Source organism: Typopeltis vanoorti, chromosome 12, assembly GCF_054136105.1.
Source record: "Typopeltis vanoorti isolate ZY-2024b chromosome 12, IOZ_Tvanoo_1.0, whole genome shotgun sequence".
In the NCBI taxonomy this organism is placed as follows: Eukaryota; Metazoa; Arthropoda; class Arachnida; order Uropygi; family Thelyphonidae; genus Typopeltis; species Typopeltis vanoorti.
The window spans coordinates 94,433,588-94,454,795 of NC_143560.1; the positions used below are offsets into that span (position 1 = coordinate 94,433,588).

General features: G+C 37.8%; 1 protein-coding gene across 3 annotated transcripts in view; it reads left to right on the forward strand.

Annotated features, from left to right (window-relative positions):
* cyp33 (peptidylprolyl isomerase cyclophilin-33) overlaps positions 1-21,208 on the forward strand; it is a 165,169-nt gene that overhangs the window by 21,001 nt on the left and 122,960 nt on the right. For all 3 annotated transcript variants that reach the window (XM_090402107.1, XM_090402105.1, XM_090402106.1), the window contains exon 3: positions 11,471-11,514. In XM_090402107.1, the coding sequence (XP_090258233.1) occupies positions 11,471-11,514 (44 nt within the window). The remainder of the gene's footprint in view (positions 1-11,470; positions 11,515-21,208) is intronic.

A 21,208-nucleotide genomic window follows, 5' to 3' on the forward strand; every position in this document is an offset into this window, starting at 1 on the left:
TGACCATAGGTGAGGATGGGGACATAGACTGTATTGAAGACAGCCAACTTTGCCTTCTGGCTTAACTCCCGCTTCAATACTACCGAACGGCCAAGCTCCCGCAATATTGAGCTTGCTAAGCCAATTCGAGTATCTAGCTCTACGTCCCATTTTCCATCATCCGTGAATATGGACCCAAGGTATTTAAACTTCTCCACCTGTCTCATTGGGACTCCACTTACATTTAGAGTGCACTGGGATGGTTGTCTTGAGACCACAAATGTTTCAGTTTTGGCCACACTGATCTTCATTCCGGCGTCTGCACAAACAGCTACAAACCTATCCAGGGTCTGCTGGAGGTCATCTGTGGAAGAGCTAAGCAGAACTAGGTCATCTGCAAAAAGCAGACGTCCAATGCTACATTTTCCAATTCTGACACACTCACTGCCTCGGCTGTGCCTATCAATCCATTCCATAAATATTATGAAAAGGAGGGGTGACAGAACACACCCTTGGTGGAGGCCAACGGAAACTGTGAATGGTTCAGACTTTGTGCTGTTTACTCTGACACAAAACTCTGGGCATTCATACAGGGACTTGATGGCAGCTAATAGTTGACCATCCACTCCATACTCCTGTACTACTTGCCAAAGCTTATCCCGAGGAACCCGGTCATATGCCTTCTCCAAGTCCACAAAACATGTGTAGACATTCTTGGCATATTCCCAAGATTTCTCAAAGACTTGCCTTAAAGTGACGATTTGGTCAGTTGTGCTTCTGCCAGGACGAAAGCCACATTGTTCTTCCTGGAACTTTGACTCAGCTATGCTCAGAAAACAATAGCCTTTCTAAATGCCCAACACCAAACACATTCAAATGTAATCTATCAGCATTATACTCTTCCATCTTCTCTTCAAATTTGCTCTACAGATTTACAATTGATGAACCCCCTTTACTTTACACAACTCAGCCATAGCAGATTCAGATTTAGTTCCAGACTCCTGTAGACTGGTACTGGATTTTTATAGGAGTATAACATCATCTGCATAAAATAAAGAGCTGAGATTAACATCTCCAACTTTGATATCAAAGTTTAATACCACTTTCCTTCATAATGTGATCACATTATGAAGGAAAATAGAATTTCCAAGTTTCCCCTTCTACAGTATTTTTTACTCTCTTTTCAAGTATGCTTGAATAAATCTTACCTGAACACTCAATATGGAAATTCCTCTGTAATTCTCATATTCAGTTTTATTTCCCTTTTTATAGATGGATATTATAAGAGCTTTTTTCCAATCATCTGGAATTCAACCTTCTGAGCAGGTCTTAATTTTGATGGGTTTTTTTTCCCCCTGTTGTATTTCTGTACACCCTTGATTGCATTTCTTGAATATTTTCAATCACTGTTCATGTAGATTTCTATGGTTAAGCAGTTCTGTGGGAAGCTTTTGGTATTGAGACCACATTGTAATATAAATAAGCAATTAAAACCTGACAAGTTACATGCATTGTAAGACTTACATCATCAGGGGTAGTGGGGCATAAAAGTTTTACACAACGGAAGCCTATTAACAATTAATTACACATATTAGATGTTTTGTTAACTTCACAGCTAGTAAATATAATTGATAAATTATATTTGTCATCCACCTTTGCTGTGAGTTGCCCGGTATTGTACTACATACTAGGACTACTTTCATTAGCTCACGCTAGTAATCACCAATATTTTTATAGTTTACTATATTCGGCATGAAACTCTCTGATTCCAATCTTTGAGTTTCTTATTCGGTTTTAAAACAATGTGGGATTTAATATCCCCTTAATCTAAATAATGATAAATTCATTACTGTATGCGTGTTGGAATTTTGGTAGTTGTTTCTGTTGCATTCTGTGGTATCACATGTGCTATATCCTAGGTCCATGGCAGTTAAATTTTTAATGAAATTAAACCCTACTTGTAAAATTAAGCCTTGATTTTTACTGCATTGTGTAGGGATCTTAAGCATTTGTGAGGATCCCTATTGCCAGTAGTGGTTGTGTGACATGCCAAGTCTGATTTATGCTCTGTTCTTTTTTAGACGTCTTTTACATGATTTGCATGCCTGAACATGTACAGACCCGACCTTCCTATTTGGCCTACATAACAAATGCCACAAGAGCAATGAATCTCATAGATGCCTGGTTTTTTCACTTTTTTTTAAAAGTGGCTTTTAAAAAAAGCCACTTTTATGTTGTACTTGCAGAGCAGCACAGCCACTTTGTCTATACCACTTTTATTTTAATTGCTTATTTTTAATAAACTCATTTATATTACAATGTGGTTTCAATACCGAAAACTTCCCACAGAATTTTCAATCACCGTTCATTCACTTCTTATTTCATTATATCTTCAGATTTCATGTCACTTTTATAATCTCTGATTTCTTTTTTGCAGTATTTTCTCTTTCTGCTATTTCTAAGCTTTTCAATAGCCAGAACATTTTGCCACCTTCATGATATTTATTTTCTATAAGCTTACCGAAGTCTTTCCATGACTTTTTTTTTAGCTACTTTGCTTTCTTATATTTTTCTCTGCATTCTCTCAGAGCACATATTGATTTACTTGTTGGAAATATTCAGTATGCTTTCTTCTTTCCATGAATGGTTCTTTAACTACTTGAGTCCATCATGAACTGCTCACTTTGCTATCCTTGCAGACAATTTCTCCATATGCCTTCTCGTATGAATCGATCATTGTTTTCTTCAGTCTGCTACTAAGTATCCAAGTTTTGATTCTTGTTTTCAAACTTTTCATTTTTTCTTGATTCTTTTTAAAAATTTTCTACATATTTTTCTTTTCAGTATGAAATTCATTTTTATTCTGTGCTAGACTAAACAATGATCACTTCCTATTTCAAATCCGTTGTATACTCATGTCTAGAACTGGTGAGAAGATATTATTATCAGCAATAACAAAATCAGTAATACATTTCTTATTTCTTGAATCTTTTCTGCATGCGAATTTGTAAACATCTTTATGTGAGAACATGATAATGACTAGTCCATGTCCTGAACAGAAATACAATAGGTACTTAATAATTATTAGCTTTATTCTTTTTTCCAAATTTTCCCCAAACACTTCTATATTCTTGGGATTCATTTTCTACTTTGCTCTTTAGATCTTCATCAAAGACCAGCTTTTCCTTTATCAGTTGTCTTTCTCTGGTCTCTGAGACTTTAAGAGCACAAGCAAGTCTCATTGTTCAATTCCACATTTTGATGTTTGGCCATATCACTTTTGAAATTGCCTTCTATTCAAGAAGACTGTTGTTGATTAATATTGAATTGTATGGCTACTGCTCCTTTTCCCTGATGAAATTGCCTGAATATAACATTTTAGAGGAATCTCACCTGGTTTTGCCTTCTTTGTTTTGGTACTAGCAGTTGTGTCTATGTGGTGAATTTCTAATTCTTTTGCTAGTTCATTTCCGTTGATATCTCATCATTCTGGAATTCTTCTGATGCTCAGTTGAAATTTTTCAAAATTCTGAATTTATTTTCATTTAAAGTGCATGCTTAAATAACAGAAATTGCGATTACTGCTGAATATTTTTGTCCTCTTTCAGCAGATATTGTGTAGCTGCAACAGATAGGAGACATCGCTTTTGTGAAGGGAATAATAGAGCATGTGAAATTTTTAATATTTCTACAATTACAGCTTCAATCCTGAAATAGTTGGTATACGCTGCTTGGAAAGAAGTCAATGTCCACCCTCACGGGCAAGGTGCATTGTGCCATGTATACTGGTTACAAACACGAGTCACGTGTTTGTAATCAGTATAAATTGTAGGAATATAATGCTCCCAAGTCTATGCAACTGAGTCCGAGCGAAATGGCTGTGTGAAGGGAACTGATGAAATTTGAAAGAGGCATTACGATAGCATGCCATGTTGCAAGCCTATCAGTTCAGCAAAATGATGACAAATTGGGCCATCCCAGGCCAACAGTCATTGCTTCCATACTGAGATGGAAGCCTAGGGAGTAAACTGCAAGTGCTATCTGCAGAGGACGGCCGACCAACCACACTAATCGAACGTGACCTTAGAGTGCTATGAAGGAAAGTATGTAAAAACTGCCATTTGTTGACCGACATGTTGAATATGGAGTTTTGGGCATCAACTGAAACATGAATCTGCACAAAAAAAAATTCAAAATCAAGACTCACAACATGGGTTTCCATGGTAGGACTGCAATATGCAAGCCCCACATTACCCAAACCAACATGCAGCATTGTCTTCTTCAGTGGTGCAAAAAACATGTACAGTGGGACATGGAAGCTTGAAAAGCTGTGTTATGGAGGTGATGAATCATGCTACACCCTCTACTGAGCAGATGGACAGGTGTAAATGTGATGGATGCCCGGTGAGTGTCTCTTACCAGAGTGCGTAACTCTGTGTAATAATGCTGCTGCTGTAACTGCATGGTTTCTGGATATGAATGTCATTACACTTGACTGGCCTTCACAGAGCCCTGATCTCAGTCCTACTGAACATCTGTGGGATGAACTGGAGCATCAGGTGAGGTCAAACGGCATCTGCCCCACAAGAGTCAAAGACCTCATTACATGCCTACAGGAAGAATGGTCCAAAATTCCCATTGATCGCTATCGTATGCTTGTAGAAAGTATGCCTGTAGGATTACTGTAGTCATCACAGCAAAATGAAGTCCTACATTTTATTAAGGTGGGTGCCATAGCTATTTGTTCCTCTTACTATGGTGTCCATTAACTTCTTTCCAATTAGTGTTTGTAGAAAGTTAAGTTTTTAAAAAAGGGCGACAGAGAAGATATTAAAAGTTATTGCCTAATCAGTCCCCTTTCAGAACAGCATACAGAATTTTTATGATAATCATTTCTTCATAATTTTATGATGATAATAATTTTTTCCAACCTCGAGAACAAAACAGGATTCAGGATAAACTACAGCAATATTCATCATATGTATGTAATAAGACAAATTATTGAAAAGACGAAAAGACATTGGATACAGCATCATCATTAATTATTTTAGAAACCCTAAAAATCAAGGTAATTGAAAAAACATATTGATATAATATAAAAATTCAGATGTATCTATAAAATCAAGAACAAATATGCAATTTCCTATTTAAAAAAAAAAATGGAGTTAGACAGAGTTGGAGATACCATTTCACCTAAACTATTTACAGCAGTCCTAGAAAAAATATTTCAAAGAGTAGAATTATAGTAAATGGAAAAGAGCTAAATCACCTATGATTTACTGATGACATTTTTCTTTTAGGCAACCCAACAGAAGAGCTTCAAGAAATTATCAATGAATTAAATGCTGAAAAGACATGACAGTGTATAGTAACTTCCCATATTTACCTAGGGCAAAACAGCATGGTAAGGGAAGGCTGTGAGGAGGAAGTTATATGCAGAATTCAACTTAGTTAGGCAGCCTTTGAAAAATATTGTGAAGAATTGCTGTTCAGATGTCAGAAGAAGATTAGGAATGGCTAAAACAACAGTCAGAGACTTGTCTAAAATCTGGAAGGATGGATCTATCTCTATGGGAACAAAGTTGAGGATTTTGGATGTAGTTGTTTTTCCAACAGCGACTTATGGATGTGAGACTTGGAACGTAAAGAAGTCAGATAAGAAAGGATAGCTGCTTTTGAGATGTGATGTTACATAAAGCTGCTGAGGATATCATATACTGAAAAGCATAAAATGAATGGATGTTAGAAAAGATCAGTAGAACTTTAAAGCTCCTTAAGGATTTTGACAGAAGAAAGTTAAAATATTTTGGACACATTGAAAGGATGGAAGGACAACTTCTCAGAACGGTAATAGAAGGTGAAGTTCCTAGAAAAAGAGGAAGGGGTATACCATCAATGAGATGGATGGATGGTGTGTGTTGAGCAACTGATCTTCAGAGAGTTGAAGCCTCCAGAAAAGCATACAACAGGACTGTGGTGCAGCCTCGTGTGGCACATCACCAAGCATTGGACTGACCATATGGCATCTGTGGATGCCCAGTGAACAGATGGAATGCAAATTGTTCAGATTATCTTTGAAATTAATTAACTCCATTGTTCCTGACCAGACAATAAAAATATCATCAGTGTAATGTAATGTAATCAAATTTTTGGTTTCTTCTGATGGTTTTTATTGCATTCGTTTTGAAATTTTCCATAACAGGTTGGAGAACCCATGACAATTCCTACTTTTAATCTGCATACATGACAGCAACGACATTAGTATTCCAACACACATGCAGTAATGAATTTAACATTTTTATTCTGGTTTCTATTTAGTCTATATTCTGGTTTGTTTTTAGTCTATATATGATGAGAGATTGTGATATATGATGAGAGATCTATATATTGTGAGAGACTCAATCTATCCACACAATCTGTCATACCTCTCTTTGAACCCCATTAATAGACAAAGCACATGACTGCTTCTGGCAACCCATCCCACTCATTCACAACTCTCCAAGCAAAAAATCTAGTCCTCACACCCCTTCTAACCACACTTTTATCAACTTCCAAGGATAACCCCTTGTTCTGGTCCCTCTAGCCAAGTGCTGAAACATTTCCCCTGCATCTATCGTATAAAACCCTTTAAGCAACTTAAATGTTTCTATCATATCTCCTCATTTTCTCCTATCAACCAACTTCTGCAATCTACACACCTTCATTCTATCCTCATAGGGAATATTCCACAGGCCACTCACTTCTGAATCCTCTCCACTGCTTCCTCACCCCCAAGAAACCCAGGCAACCAGACTTGAGCACAGTAATCGAGATGTGGATGTATCAAGGCCTTATAAAGAGAAATAACAACTTCTTTATCTCTATTTGTTAATGTGTTCTTGAATAACCAAGTAATCTTATGGGCTACCTTAGCAATATGTCCTCTAAACTTTAACTGTCTGTCTACCACCACTCCTAAATCTCTAGCTACATCTATTTCCTGGAGTACAGTGCCACTAACGTGACACAAAGCTTGTAATCTATTTTTTTTCAAAATGCATAACTTTACATTTCTCGACATTTAAACTGACCCATTAACTTTTACCCATACTGACAGCCTATTTAAATCATCCTGTAAGCTCTCCAAATTGCCTTAATTAACTATTACTGTACCTAATTTTGCATCATCAGCAAACAGCTGAATATTTCCTTTAAAGTTATTTCCCATATTATTTATGTACAAATTAAACAGCAGTGGTCCCAGCACTGAACCCTGCGGCACACCACTAGTCACCTGTTTTCACCTCAGTTCTACCCCTCCGTATACCAGTTTTTGATATCTGTCCAGCAGCCATCTTCTTATCCACTTGACCAGTGTCATATCCATCCCCGTCTTGTTCTGATTTCCATAACAGTTTCATTTAGAAAATCCAGCAGTATCATCCTTTATCCAGTTCGGTTGTCATTCCATTATGAAAAGTTAGTAAATTACTAAGGCATGACTGACCATTTACAAAGCCATGCTGCCTCTCATAGAGTATCATATTTTTATCTACCCATTCTTGAATTCTCTTTTTTACCAATTTTCTAGTATTTTTACCACCGTGCCTGAGGTACTGATTGGTCTATAATTTGCTCTGCAGTTGTAGAGCCTCCCTTATGCAAAGAAATTATTTTGCCCTGTTTCCTCTCCCTTGGAACTCTACCAGAGCTCTGAGACTTAAATTAAAGAGCCTAGTCAAAGACATTGCCAGTTCCCTTACACATTCTCGCAAAACCCTAGCTGATATCCTATCTAATCCCACAACTTTATTTACATTGAGAATCTGCAATAACCTAAGAACCTCCAGTTCATCCATCTCTGTTCCCACATTAGTGTCGGGCACATAGGTTAAAGCAGTAACTTCACTAGGTCGTCACTTGATAACTCAACTATTTTATCTGCTTCTGTCTTCTCATGACCATTGTCACTCATTAAGGTTAATCTTCTATAGTCATTCTTCCTCTCACTTGCCATATGATGAAAGAACTTTTTTGGGATTTCCTTTGGCCTGCTCGGCTAGATACTTCTCATAATCTGACTTTGCCTTCCTTGTCATGCTGGTCACCGTTTTTGCCTGAAACTTGTACTGTTCATGAGTTTGCTGGTTTCCTTTCTCTTTATATACCCTCCACAGCATTTTCTTCTTCTGCAGCTCGTGCTTATTGATATTACTCATCCATCTAACTCCTACTCGATTAACGCTCTTTACCCAAGGTATACAATTTAATGCTGCTTCCTCTAGATGATCCTTATCTATATCCCATACCCTACTAACATCCACTAACTACAGATTTAAGCCTCTTCCTAAGCATGTCATAATCACCTGCCTTGTAGTTCCACAAATACCCTTTCTCGATAGAATATTTCTCATGTTTTACAATCTCCCAAATCAAGACTTCATGGTCACTTTCACCAATTGGAGGCAACGTTGTTACCTTGGTTATGGATAGCTCTTTAAATACTATGACCAGGTCCAATACTCTCCCACCCCTGGTTCCCTTGAATTTAAAAATAAACTTTCAACATCTTTCTCTAAATCCAGAGTAATTTAATAATAAGGTGGCACACTTTTTGGCAACTCCTATAGGTGAGGATGACCTCTCCTATTGCTTCTGCTTTAGTATCTCCACTCTGGGCCTGGCTCCCACCGACGAGACCTCAATAAAGGTCGAAACCGGTATGGGTAGCCCCCCCCCCCCACCTTAATGCATAGCAGTATACGTGTCCGCAAGGAGATGTGCTGTGCATTATGGGAGATACCGAGACAAGGAGCTGAGAGCTTGATCCACCTTTGCTGCGAGTTGCCCAGTGTTGTACTACCTTACCTCAGTCCTGAAGATATTTTCAGGTGCAAACTTTGTTTGCTCACACTTGGATAAAGGATTAAACTAAATTTATTATAGTCTAACCAAGTGAAAAATAAACTTTCAACATTCTTTCCATCTGTTTTTGATTTCCATTTTTTCTGTTAGTACTGCTCCATTCCTGTCTTTGATGACATTCAATCTGGACTTAAACTTGTGCTTTAGGTCATGAACTAAATGAAACACTTTTTTATAATTGTGCCTCCTCATATGGAACTCTATCTGATTACACTTATTAGCATAAAAATTTCCTTGTCCTGTTGAAGGTTTTTCTGACTTTTCTATTTAATATCTTATATTTTTCATCCTTATGTCTCTTTGTTCCTCCTACTGCCTTCTTTCAGTTAGATTCCATGTTGAATCTGATATCTTTGGGTTTCTCAGTCGTCTAACTGCGCCTATATACTTCTTGGCTGTATCCTGTTTTATAACACTGACTCCTTCTTAGAGCATGTCAAGTGAGTTCTTCCCACTAAGTCACCAAAACATCATCCATCGAAGTTGATGTTTCTCCTGTGAACCCACTAGGGATTGCGCTGACATCCAGTCTAGTAGGATGGGCCTGATCTCTAAGGTTTTGGAGTCCCAGTCTTACTAGTTGATGGTCTGTTCCAGGAAATTCTGCCATTGGAGAGCCAGGATATAATTAATTGAGTGCTTACCTAAAACATTAGATTTCCAAGTATAAGGGTGGGTGTTTCTGAAAACAGGTATTGCTAATAACACCCATGATGAAAGACTTGGAATTTGCCATGGGCAAATTCCAAGTCTTTCATCATGGGTGTTACATTCGTCCAGACTGCCACACTCATTCCTAACTCTTATACTCTTTTCCACTTTTGCATTAAAGTCCCCCTAAAATGTAAAGTACATCTTTCCTTGGTAGGCAGTCCAAAACAATCTGTAAGTTTTCATAGAATTCCCCATTCTCTTCATCAGGCTTATCTATGTGGGGTGCCTGAACTACCACGATTGACACATTGGTAGGATGAGCCTTAAGTCTAATACAAAGTATCCTATCATTAATGGGATTATAACCAAGAAGGGCTTTTGCCTGAACTGCCTTCAGTATCACAGCTACCTGATTGATGCTTTGCATCACCTACCGAATAAAGAACTAGTTTACTATCCTGTCTTTTGAAGTGACCTTCTCCATTCCATTGGTGTCTGTAATTCCCATGATGTCAGTTTTATACTACTTCATCTCTTCACAGACATTATCAAGAGTACCCATCTATAGACCCCAAATATTTCATGTGCCTATGTAAAATTTCCCTCTAAGATTAATCCTATACCTTCTATAGTCCTCATTCACAATATCACTGACTTTAATAGTCAGTTGACTGTAATATACTTCTCGAACAGGACCCTCTGCCTAAGTCTTGAATGTGGCTCTGATTATTCTGTGCAACAACCGATTCAGCATGAGATGTGTTATAAGTCACAACCATAGTAGAATTTTGGAGTGAAGTCACTGCAAGAAAAAAAAAAGTGTTAGGGTTGCAGAGGCCCTTTTCACATATCTGGGAAGTTTTGTTCCCCAATTCATTCCATGTTGGCCAGGTGAGTTGGGACTTCTGCCTACCAGGTGAGATGGACTTTCACTGCATAATGAAATGAAATAGCAAAATAGGAAAGATTCACCCCAACCATTGAATACTCTAATAGCATTTGGGAAAAGGAGCAGGAAGAAAGAAAGAAGGAGAGGGACCAGTTTAAAGATAATATAACACATGTATATTACATGAAGTAAGTCATGGTCCAGCATCTGGTACAGGTTTGCCACTTCCATATTCATTAAAGTGAGCCCTTGAGGTATCTCATAGGACTTTAGTCTTTATTTATTCTACCTCATTTCCTCCACTTATTGTTTCTTGTGTGTTTTTGTGGGTTATTACAATTTTAACATTGTATTCCTGATGTTCTTTGACTGAGACAAAATATTGAAATCAATTACACTTGTTTAATTATTTCCTTTTGTGCTGTAAATTATTCCATTAAAGTGCAACATGAATAAGTGAATAGCCCTTTTTTCATTTCTCTTTTGAAAAAAATTGAAAGGAAAATGTTTAAAACATTGGAAAATAAAGTAAAGGGTTAGATATATGAAGAGCCAAAGGCTTCAATTCGGCGACATATGACTTGTTTAAGTTAAGGGATATTACATCCCATATCGTTTCTTAGCCGAATAAGAAACTCAAAGAGTTTCATGCCGAATATAGTAGAAACTATATAAAGTTCGGCGATTCCAAGCGTAAGCAAATACCTGGATACTGCAGGTATTTGCTTACGCTTGGAATCTTAGTAAATATCAAGAATAGTGATCGGAGCTTGCTCTACCTTTGACATGAGTTGCCTCAGCTTGCATTACTTTAAGGGTCAGTTGCTGCAGTATCCAGGTATTTGCTTACGCTTGGAATCGCCGAACTTTATATAGTTTCTACTATATTCAGCATGAAACTCTTTGAGTTTCTTATTCAGCTAAGAAACGATATGGGATGTAATATCCCTTAACTTAAACAAAGTAAAGGGTATTTAAGTAGATAGCGGTGGGATTAAAAGTATACACTGTCTTGATTTATTAGTTCTTTAATGTTATTTTTAGAAACTCATCGAGGATTTGCATTTATTGAATTTGAACTTGCAGAAGTAAGTGTTTAAATAATCGTATATTTCTTTTTGCTGTATTATATATGTATATAAAAAATGTATATATATATATATATTTGTTCAATAATTTTAATGACTTAAACCACCAGATAATTAAGAATAAAAGTTTAACAAGGACAGCGCTAGTTTCGTTGGTAAGCCAACTTCATCAGGTGTCACAGTGCAAAGGTATATACAAAAAAGACCGACAGAAACATTACACACACACTAACAACAACAACAGAGCTATCAAACACTGTACTTAAGTTTAAATTGGAGTCCATGCTTCAGTTCTAGCTACATTTGTACGCGTGCGTATAATCTCGCAAGAACGCCAGCACTGAACAGCAGAGCTATGCAAATCTGGCAAATTGTAGCTAACGTTGCTATTCATGTGGATAGAATTGAGGGCGATTTCTTTTGATTCCAGGATATGTCTTTCAAGTTCATCGTAACATTTGTGAATACTAGAAGTTTGATTCCAGTCTATTTGGTGTCGGAGGTCTTCATCAGAGTTTACAGAGAACAAGATGTGGCTGGTGGGGGCTCTGGCTCAGATTCCATTATAAGAGAAGTCTCTTTTGTGCTCTTCAAGATGGAGAAAGATTGATGTATCAGTTTGTCTGTAGTAAGGTTTACCACAACTACAAATAATTCTGTATACTCCTGGGAACTGAAGATGGCGATGCTTTAGGCTGACTAAGGATAGATCGGAGTTTAGGTAAAGTAGAGAAGCATGTTTTGATGTTGAACTTTTTTAAAATTCTAGCCAGTTTGGGAGAGAGGGAACTAATGTAAGGCAAGGAGATGTAAGCTCTGGGGGTAGTAGAATCTTCATTAGTTTGTTGACGATGGTGAAAAAGAAGTTTCTTGATACTTTTCGGAGCAAAACCATTATTGATTTCACTCCAAAAAGAAATTTTGAGGAAATTAAGTTCATTTTGAAACTCTTCGTCATCTGATAATAAAGATCTGGCCCAATGCGCAAGAGTAGATATAATGCCTGATAACTAATAATTAAGGAATTGACAGCGCACACTAGAAATATAAATTAAATAAACTTTAATATATACTTTCCGATATTTCAGCAAACGTCACGTTGCCATCTTGGGAACTTATTACAAAGACAAGTGCACACATGTACTACATAACAGCAAATGATAACAGAAGCTAGGAAGTTAACGTTTTCCTAATATCCTGATGGTGCCCCCTGGCAGGCTATATTGGTAGTTCTTGGCCTTTGGGCTGAAGATGGGATACATGTTTCCCAAATTTGGGGCAGTCTCATGCATCCAAATTTGTTGAGGTTTGGCATGTTCCTAAGGGCTGAGGCTGATTCCATGAATAGTCTTTCATATTTGAACTTGCTTGGGTGTATTACTGTGACTTTCTTCCATCTTATTCTGTGGAGAGTATCCAGAGCATGGTCTGCAAGCCCAGAGTGGCTGTATTTGTGAAATCGGATGTAATCCCTGTGTTCTGAGATTCTGATATTTGCTGTCCTGCTTGTTTGGCCAAAGTAGGACAGTTTACAGCTGCAAGGGACCTGGTATACACCAGGTAGGTCTAGGGGAAGTGGTTGGTCTTTAGTGGAGCGGATAAAGGATGCCAATTGTCTATGTGGTCTGTAACAGGTTGTCAAGTAATGTTTTTTTAAGATTTTGTTGATTTTTTCCGAGGTGCCTCGGATGTAGGGAATGGTGATGGATCTAGAGTAATCTTTTTTGTAAAGGGGAGGGGTGGTGGGTTGTGGATAACTGGGTTAAGTATTTTTTGGATTCTTTTTTGGGGGGGGGTAGCCATTGGCTAAGAAAGTGTCACGAATGTGATTTAGTTCAGTATTAGTTAGGGCTTGCTCATTAGAACAGATTATTTTTGCCCTGTTGAATAGTGTCTTAATAACTCCATATTATTGTGAGGGGGGGGGTGATGGGATTGTTGGTGAATGTATCTACCTGTATGGGTGGGTTTTCTCTAAACTGAGAAAACCAAGGTTCCATCAGGTTGGCGGGTGACGTATGTCTAGGAAGGGGAGGCTATTGTTTGCCTCTTTTTCCAGGGTGAACTTGATTCTAGGGTGTTGGTTGTTTAAGCGTGTTAGGAAGGAGAGGAGTGAATCTGGGCCATGTGGCCAAATAGCGAACACATCATCAACGTAGCGAAGCCATATGGTAGGTTTTTGTGGGGCTGAGTTTAAGGCTTTCTCTTGAAAAGTCTCCATAAAGAAGTTAGCCAAGGGTGGGGAAAGTGGTGAACCCATGGCTGTCCCCTCTATTTGTTTGTAGAATTTTTCCTGCCAAACAAAATAGCCTGAGTTCATTGTAAACTGAAATAGGGCTGAGATATCAGGAGGAAATTTAGCTTGGATTAGCTCTAAGGTTTCTTTGAGGGGGACATTCGTGAATAAGGAAGAGACGTCAAAACTGACCATTATGGCATTATGTTGGAGTGTGAGGTTTTCTATACTGGCTTTGAAGTGGGCTGAGTTTTTTATGTGTGATGGTGTGCTGCCAGTATAGTGTGAGAGTGCTTTGGCTAAATGCTTGGCTAGTTTGTAAGTGGGGAAATCAATGCCATCCACTATGGGACGTAATGGCATATTATCTTTATGTATTTTTGGGAGCCCATATATGCGGGAGGGGTCTAGAGTTATAGGGTTTCAGTCTGTTGGTAATCTCCACAGGCGAAGAAGTGACCTTCTTAAGGAGCCTATGGAGTTTTCTAATTTGAGAGTTGGTGGGATTATATTCAATAGGGAGGTAAGTTGATCGATCTAATAGCAAGGCCTTGAGCTTACCTGTGTAGTTATTTAGATTGAGTACCACAATGGCGTTCCCCTTATCCGCTTTGGTGATCACTATTTCTTTGTTTCTTTTCAATTCTTGTAGTGACTTGTATTCACTAATGGATAAGTTGGATTTCGGAGGCTTTGCTTTTGTGAGAACACAGGCCGCATCCAATCTGATATCATTGGTGATGTGGTTTGGGAGGTGGCGAATCCCGCGTTCAATTTGGATCATTAATTCCCCAGCCGGTAATTTCTTAGGAGCAATGGCGAAGTTGTGACCACGTGACAGAGCGTTGAGTACTTCAGGCTTCCTGACGAAAGGTTAACTACAGTGTTGGTTTGTAGTTTAGGTTTGGACGCTGAGTTCTTTATTAATTTATGAAACTTGTTGATATGTCGGCTCCGTATTCGTTCGAATTCTTTATTAGCCGCCGTATACGAGACGTCATGTAGGACTGACCAAAAGCTCGTGATTAAACGTATGTGAAAGCTCATTTTCTAGCACTAATATAGCTCTGTTTATGTCGGCTAGGGAACCGCATGTAGCGGTAATTTTCTCCCGAAGTAAAGCCTGGCTACCCTAGTTGTAGATACAGAGAGCTTTCTGTGAGATGAAGCGGTGTTTAAATTTAACACAGTTAGAAATGACTTGATTATCCCGGCAGCGTTTTAGGAATGCTAGACGGTTAAGTTGTCTGGATAACTTTAGCTTCAGTTTGCCGTAATGGCTGGCCTTGCGTGCAAAGGAATCTCCGTGGATGATCATTATTCTTGTTGAGAGGCTTATATGCTGGTTATACATGATAACTAATAATTAAGGAATTGACAGCGCACACTAGAAATATAAATTAAATAAACTTTAATATATACTTTCCGATATTTCGGCAAACGTCACGTTGCCATCTTGGGAACTTATTACAAAGACAAGTGCACACAAGTACTACATAACAGCAAATGATAACAGAAGCTAGGAAGTTAACGTTTTCCTAAAGTCCTGATGGTGCCCCTTGGCAGGCTATATTGGTAGTTCTTGGCCTTTGGGCTGAAGTTCTTCTGATACATGTTTCCCAAATTTGGGGCCGTCTCATGCATCCAAATTTGTTGAGGTTCGGTATGTTCCTAAGGGCTGAGGCTGATTCCATGAATAGTCTTTCGTATTTGAACTTGCTTGGGTGTATTACTGTGGCTTTCTTCCATCTTATTCTGTGGAGAGTATCCAGAGCGTGGTCTGCAAGCCAAGCAATTCCTTAATTATTAGTTATCATGTATAACCAGTGTATAAGCCTCTCAACAAGAATAGATATAATGCCATATTTCTGTGGAGAATAGTGGTGAGAGGACATGTGAAGGTATCTATCTGTATGTGTTGGTTTCCTGAATTTTAAAATTGAAATTTTAATTTTATCAGTACTCCTGGTTAGCTTTATGTCTAAAAAGAAAGACAATTGTTAACTTCTAGCTCAGAGGTGAATTTGATGTTGTGACGAAAGTCATTTAGAGGATCCAAGAAAACTCTGAAGTTATCTTGGCCGTGTTCCCATATAAGAAAAACATCGTCAATATAATGGAGCTAGATTTTAGGTTTCAGTCTGTCCAAACAAATTGCTTTTTCTTCCAAGTCTTCTAGAAATATGTTTGCCAGCACTGGGGAAAGCGGACTACCCATGGCTAGTCCGCTTTCCCCAGTGTTTTGTTTGTAGATCTTGTCTTCGAATCTGAAGTAGCCTGAGTTGACACAATTAATGAGTTAAGCAAAGAACTTTGACAATTTGTTCTTGAGAAGAGTGAGAACCTCCTGGGTTGGTACATTGGTAAAAAGCAAAACTGCATCGAAGCTTGCCATCGTGTCTGATTTGTTTAGTTTGAGGTTTTTGATCTTGTTAAGTCATATATATATATACAGGGTGTTCGGGATAAATTTGACAGTTTCGTAAGGAAAAAGAAAATCTTCTTTGTATCTATTAAATTTAATGAATTGACAAAAAACATTACAGGCAGAGTTAATTACAATACTATCAACAAGATTTACTCAAAATAACCACCATTAGCATCGATCACAGCTTCAATCCTGCTTCGGAACCTCGAACAAGCTGATGCTACAGTCTCCCTGGGAAGGGCCGCAAAAACTGTTTTAATTTTATCCATTAACTGGGCTTTTGTATTACTGGAAGTGCGATTGGTGTCTTTTTCAACTGCGCCCCATACAAAATAATCCATGGGGTTAAGGTCTGGGGAGTTTGGAGGCCAAACATTTGGACTGGTGAAGTCGTAAAAATTTTCAGACAACCATTTTTGACTTTTCCCAGAGGTGTGGCAAGGGGCCGAATCCTGCTGCCATACATACGGCCTACCATTGGCTACCCTTGTTATCCAGGGCTTGACTACAGTGTTTAGCAACTCCACGTAGCCATCTGAAGTCAACCTGAGGCCCTCTTGGAAAAAATGCGGAGGCATCACATTGCCTTCAGAGGATACACATCCGAAAACCATCACAGTTTGGGGAAATTTAGTCTGCATTACACGAGGAATGTCCTTTGTACTGTATGCAAGCCATCTGTTATTCTGCGTGTTGTGTTTTTGATCCTGGCAAAAGTTTTTCTCATCGGAAAAGAACCAGATTGTTTGTGGTTCCGCAGGATGTTTCACTTTGCTTAGAAGTTTCTTCGCGTTTATCAAACGTTTTTCACGGGCCTTTTCTGTAAGCAGCTGACCTTTGCGGCGCTTGTATGAGTAGTAGCGGAGGTCTTCATTGAGTGCAAGCTTCATAGTAGAGGCTGCAACATTCATTTCACGTGACAAAGCCCGAATTCCAATGCCAGGGATCTTCAACACCTGTTCCTGCAGATTTGCGAGGAATTCTGCTGTACGAACGCAATCAGATCGTCTGCTAGGGATCTTTCTTCTTGCTACATCCTCGTAGTCACCATTGCAAGTCTCTAGTTCATGCCTGATTGTTTTTACTGTATTCAGGGAGCATTGGGCAGCAGTCGAAATATCCTTATTTTGATGGCCGGCACGAATCATCATGATACAAGTTATTCTCTTCCATGATTCAGGTGGGTTCCAGCTATCCATCCTTTCTGACATCTTGTATATGAATGAAGAAGGGTCCAACCTTTTAAATGAAGAGAAGTGTGTGTTAATACATGTAACTTACGGAAAAATATAATTAATTATAAATATGTCAAATTTATCCCGAACACCCTGTATATATATATATGACTTACAGGATAGTTAAGTGATATATGCACATATATATATTTCTTTTTTTATGATTTACAGGATAGTTAAGTGATAAATATAAGCTGAGTGTAATTGCCAGACATAATACACCAGTGCTTCATGGCCATAGTTTGCTTTGGTATAACACTCCATTCCAAGAGGAACTTTTACACACAATGTACAGACTAAAAATTGAAGTCCTAAAATTATTAAAGAGCATTGTTTGATTAAATACCAATTGCACTTATGCTCTAAATTCACATTGAATTTAAAGACTATAGTTTAACCATTATGGCTTTTTTTGTTTTTTGGAATTTTATTATTGTTAACATCTGACTTCTGTGGAGTCATAGACTCATTGTGGGAGATACTATTGCACACAATGCTCATCCAGCCGTGCCTTAAACTGATTCAATGCATCTACATTAACAACCCACTCAGGCAATTCATTCCACTCACCAACCTCTCCATGTAAAGAACCTGTTCCTCACTCCCTGCTTGCACCCTCCTTATACAATTTCCAGGATGGCTCTTGTTCTACCTCCCTCCCCTTCTCCCATTTTATGAAAAATCACTTCTATGTCAACCTGATAATAACCCCTAACTCACTCATGTGTCTCAATCATATCCCCCCCTCCTTCCTCCTTTTCATGAGGCTTTGCAATTTACATTCTTGCAATCTGTCCTCATGCTCCACATTCCAAAGACCACTGACTATCTTTGTGAATCTTCTCTCAATCCTTGCTAACGTATCCTTGTAACCATGAAACCCAATGACCAAATGTGTGCACAATAATCCATATGAGGCCATATACAACAGTATCATAACTCTTTATTACTGCACGTCAGGGTTCTCGGCATCATTGCCATTATCCAATGTGATGTCTGGATTTGTCCCCTGAATTTCAGGTCCTTGTCCACCATTACTCCCAGATCTCATGTTCTCTGCTTCTTTTAAAGTTTCCCCTACCAAGTGTGTACTTTGCATCCCATCATTGCTTACCAAATCTCAAAACCTTACACTTTGCAACATTGAACTGACAGTTCCACTTACCTGCCCATTCATGTAGTCTATTCAAGTCCTCCTGTAAGGCCATAACATCTGCTTGACTGCATTGCTGTCCTCAATTTTGCATCATCTACAAATGGCTGCAAATCACTAGTTAAATTCTTAAATTAAATTCTTAAATCCTTTGGCTTAAGTACTTCAGATATGTAAAACTTAAGCTAAAAATGGGTTAGCATATTATTCATGTGCTATACTATTGGGACACATGTCAGATTTTTACAAAAGTACTACCACTCAATTGAATTTGAACGACATAAATGTGAAACAGACATCATTAAATTTTTTATTATTTTTTTTTTTCTTATGCATCTCCCACCCACAAAAGGGCGCAAATCTAAGTATGTTACTGCTGTGAGTGGGTAAAGTTTTTTATTGTTCTTTTTTTTCTTTTCTTTAATGTAATCCAGAAAACCCCTGTTGTAGAAGTCAAACATGGAACTTTTTTCAAGGCACTTCATGCTTCCAGTAAACAGAATGGTGGTCGCACACTGAATGACGAAATTCATTTCTCAGTAGTGGGATTCAAGCCTATGACTTATTGGTTGGAGGGGAGATATACTCTCAAACACCCATAAACCATCTGTGTTGTTTTGTAAGTACTGGCATCCTCCATTGTATCATTGCTGTTTTTTTTTTTTTTTTTTTACTGGAAAAATAACACGTACAAGGTTAATAAATTATATTTATTTAATCAGTATTGCTCTATTGATATCCTCAGAATATTGTTATCATTATTATTGTTATTATTATCTGACACCTCCAGGGAGTCCAAAGACTCATCAAGGGAGGGCACCTGCTATACAGCTCTCTGTCTCCACCAACTACAACTAACCGCAACTTCATCAACTCCATCTACTGCCCACCACCACTGGTATTTATACAGACAATCACAAGCATCTATGCCCATGGGGAGGATTCGAACCAGCAGCCTTTTGGCTAGAGAGCGGATACACTGACCACTCGGCCAACCAGGCTGACATATACAAAAAAGCTATGCACACAACAATTACATCATGCAATAATGCAAGCATTTAGATACACCAAGTAAGTGTATAGTTTTTTGTATACCCTGATGATGTTAATGAAGTATTGACAAAATTAATTGGTTTAATAAATATAATTTATTAACTTTTCATGTGTTGTTTGTCCAGCAAAAAATAGTTCTGTCTGTTGTTCAGCATGCAAGCTTAAACTTTGAGACATTGCGGCATTATTATTATTATTATTATTATTTTTAAATCATAGTTTCATCCATGAAAGATTGTGACCTATTATATATTAATAGCCATAATATTACTGTGATACACATAGATAAAAGCTTAGTTAATCTGAGAACCCTTCACCAAAGACCAAATATGATACTCCTTCCATCTGTGAGCTCCAGCAGGCATGTTGGAAAGTGGAGATGTTATCTGCTTGACCAAGCAGACCAGCAGATATATGTATGTTATTGTTGATGCATGGTTACGTACTTGAATAATACTTTTTCTATTTCACTGCTACCAAACACTGGATAAATAGTGTGAAAAGTACTGTAGGTCCCCCTTATCTGCGGGTTCGCTATCCACGATCAACTCCGGTCCAAAAATAATAAAGGGAAAATTCCAGAAATAAACCATTTATAATTACATTGGCAAAGTGGATATTAGATCTACTATTATTTCAAAGCTGAACGTTTGTAGAAACTATGAAAGTTTCGTAAGTTGGCCTGAGAGCTTCAGACCAGCAGATATATGTATGTTATTGTTAATGCATGGTTATGCACTTGAATAATACTTTTTTGATTTCACTGCTACCAAACACTGGATGAATAGTGTGAATAGTACTGTAGGCCTCCCTTATCCATGGTCAGCCATGGCCCAAAAATATTAAATGGAAAATTCCAGAAATAAACAATTTATAATTACATCGGCAAAGTGGATATTAGATCCACCATTATTTCAAAGCCGAATGTTTGTGGAAACTATGAAAGTTTCGTCAAGTTGGCCTGAGAGCTTATGAGAATACAGTCCTCAGCATCCCTGAGTTGCCTTAACTACTTAAGTCAAGTATTACAAGCTAAGGCAACTCAGGAATGCTGAGGATTGCATTCTTGTAAGCTCTCAGGTCAACTTAATGAAACTTTCATAGTTTCATCGGCTTTGAAATAATGGTGGATCTAATATGAACTTTGCCTATGTAGTTTTACATCATTGAAATGAAGTTGTATGGCTCTTTTTTTAGTAATAGATAATTTATAAGTTTCAAATTGCATGCCATTCTGAGTAGTTCTCGGTTATCAGATCGACTGTCACAGTATCACAGTGCTTGTGTTCAAGTAACCCTTATTTTACTTGATAATGACCCAAAATGCAAGAGTAGTGCTGGCAATTCGGATATGCCAAAGAGAAGCTGTAAAGTGCTTCCTTTTAAATGAAAAAGGTGAGCGTTCTCGACTTCATAAAATAATAAATAAATAATAATAATAATAAAACATATGCTAAGGTTGCTAAGATTCCATTCACATTCAGATAACTTTTATTACAGTAGGTCATTATAATTGTTCTACTTTATTATTAGTTATTGTTAATCTCTTACTGTGTCTAATTTATATATAAATTATTTAATTTAAATTT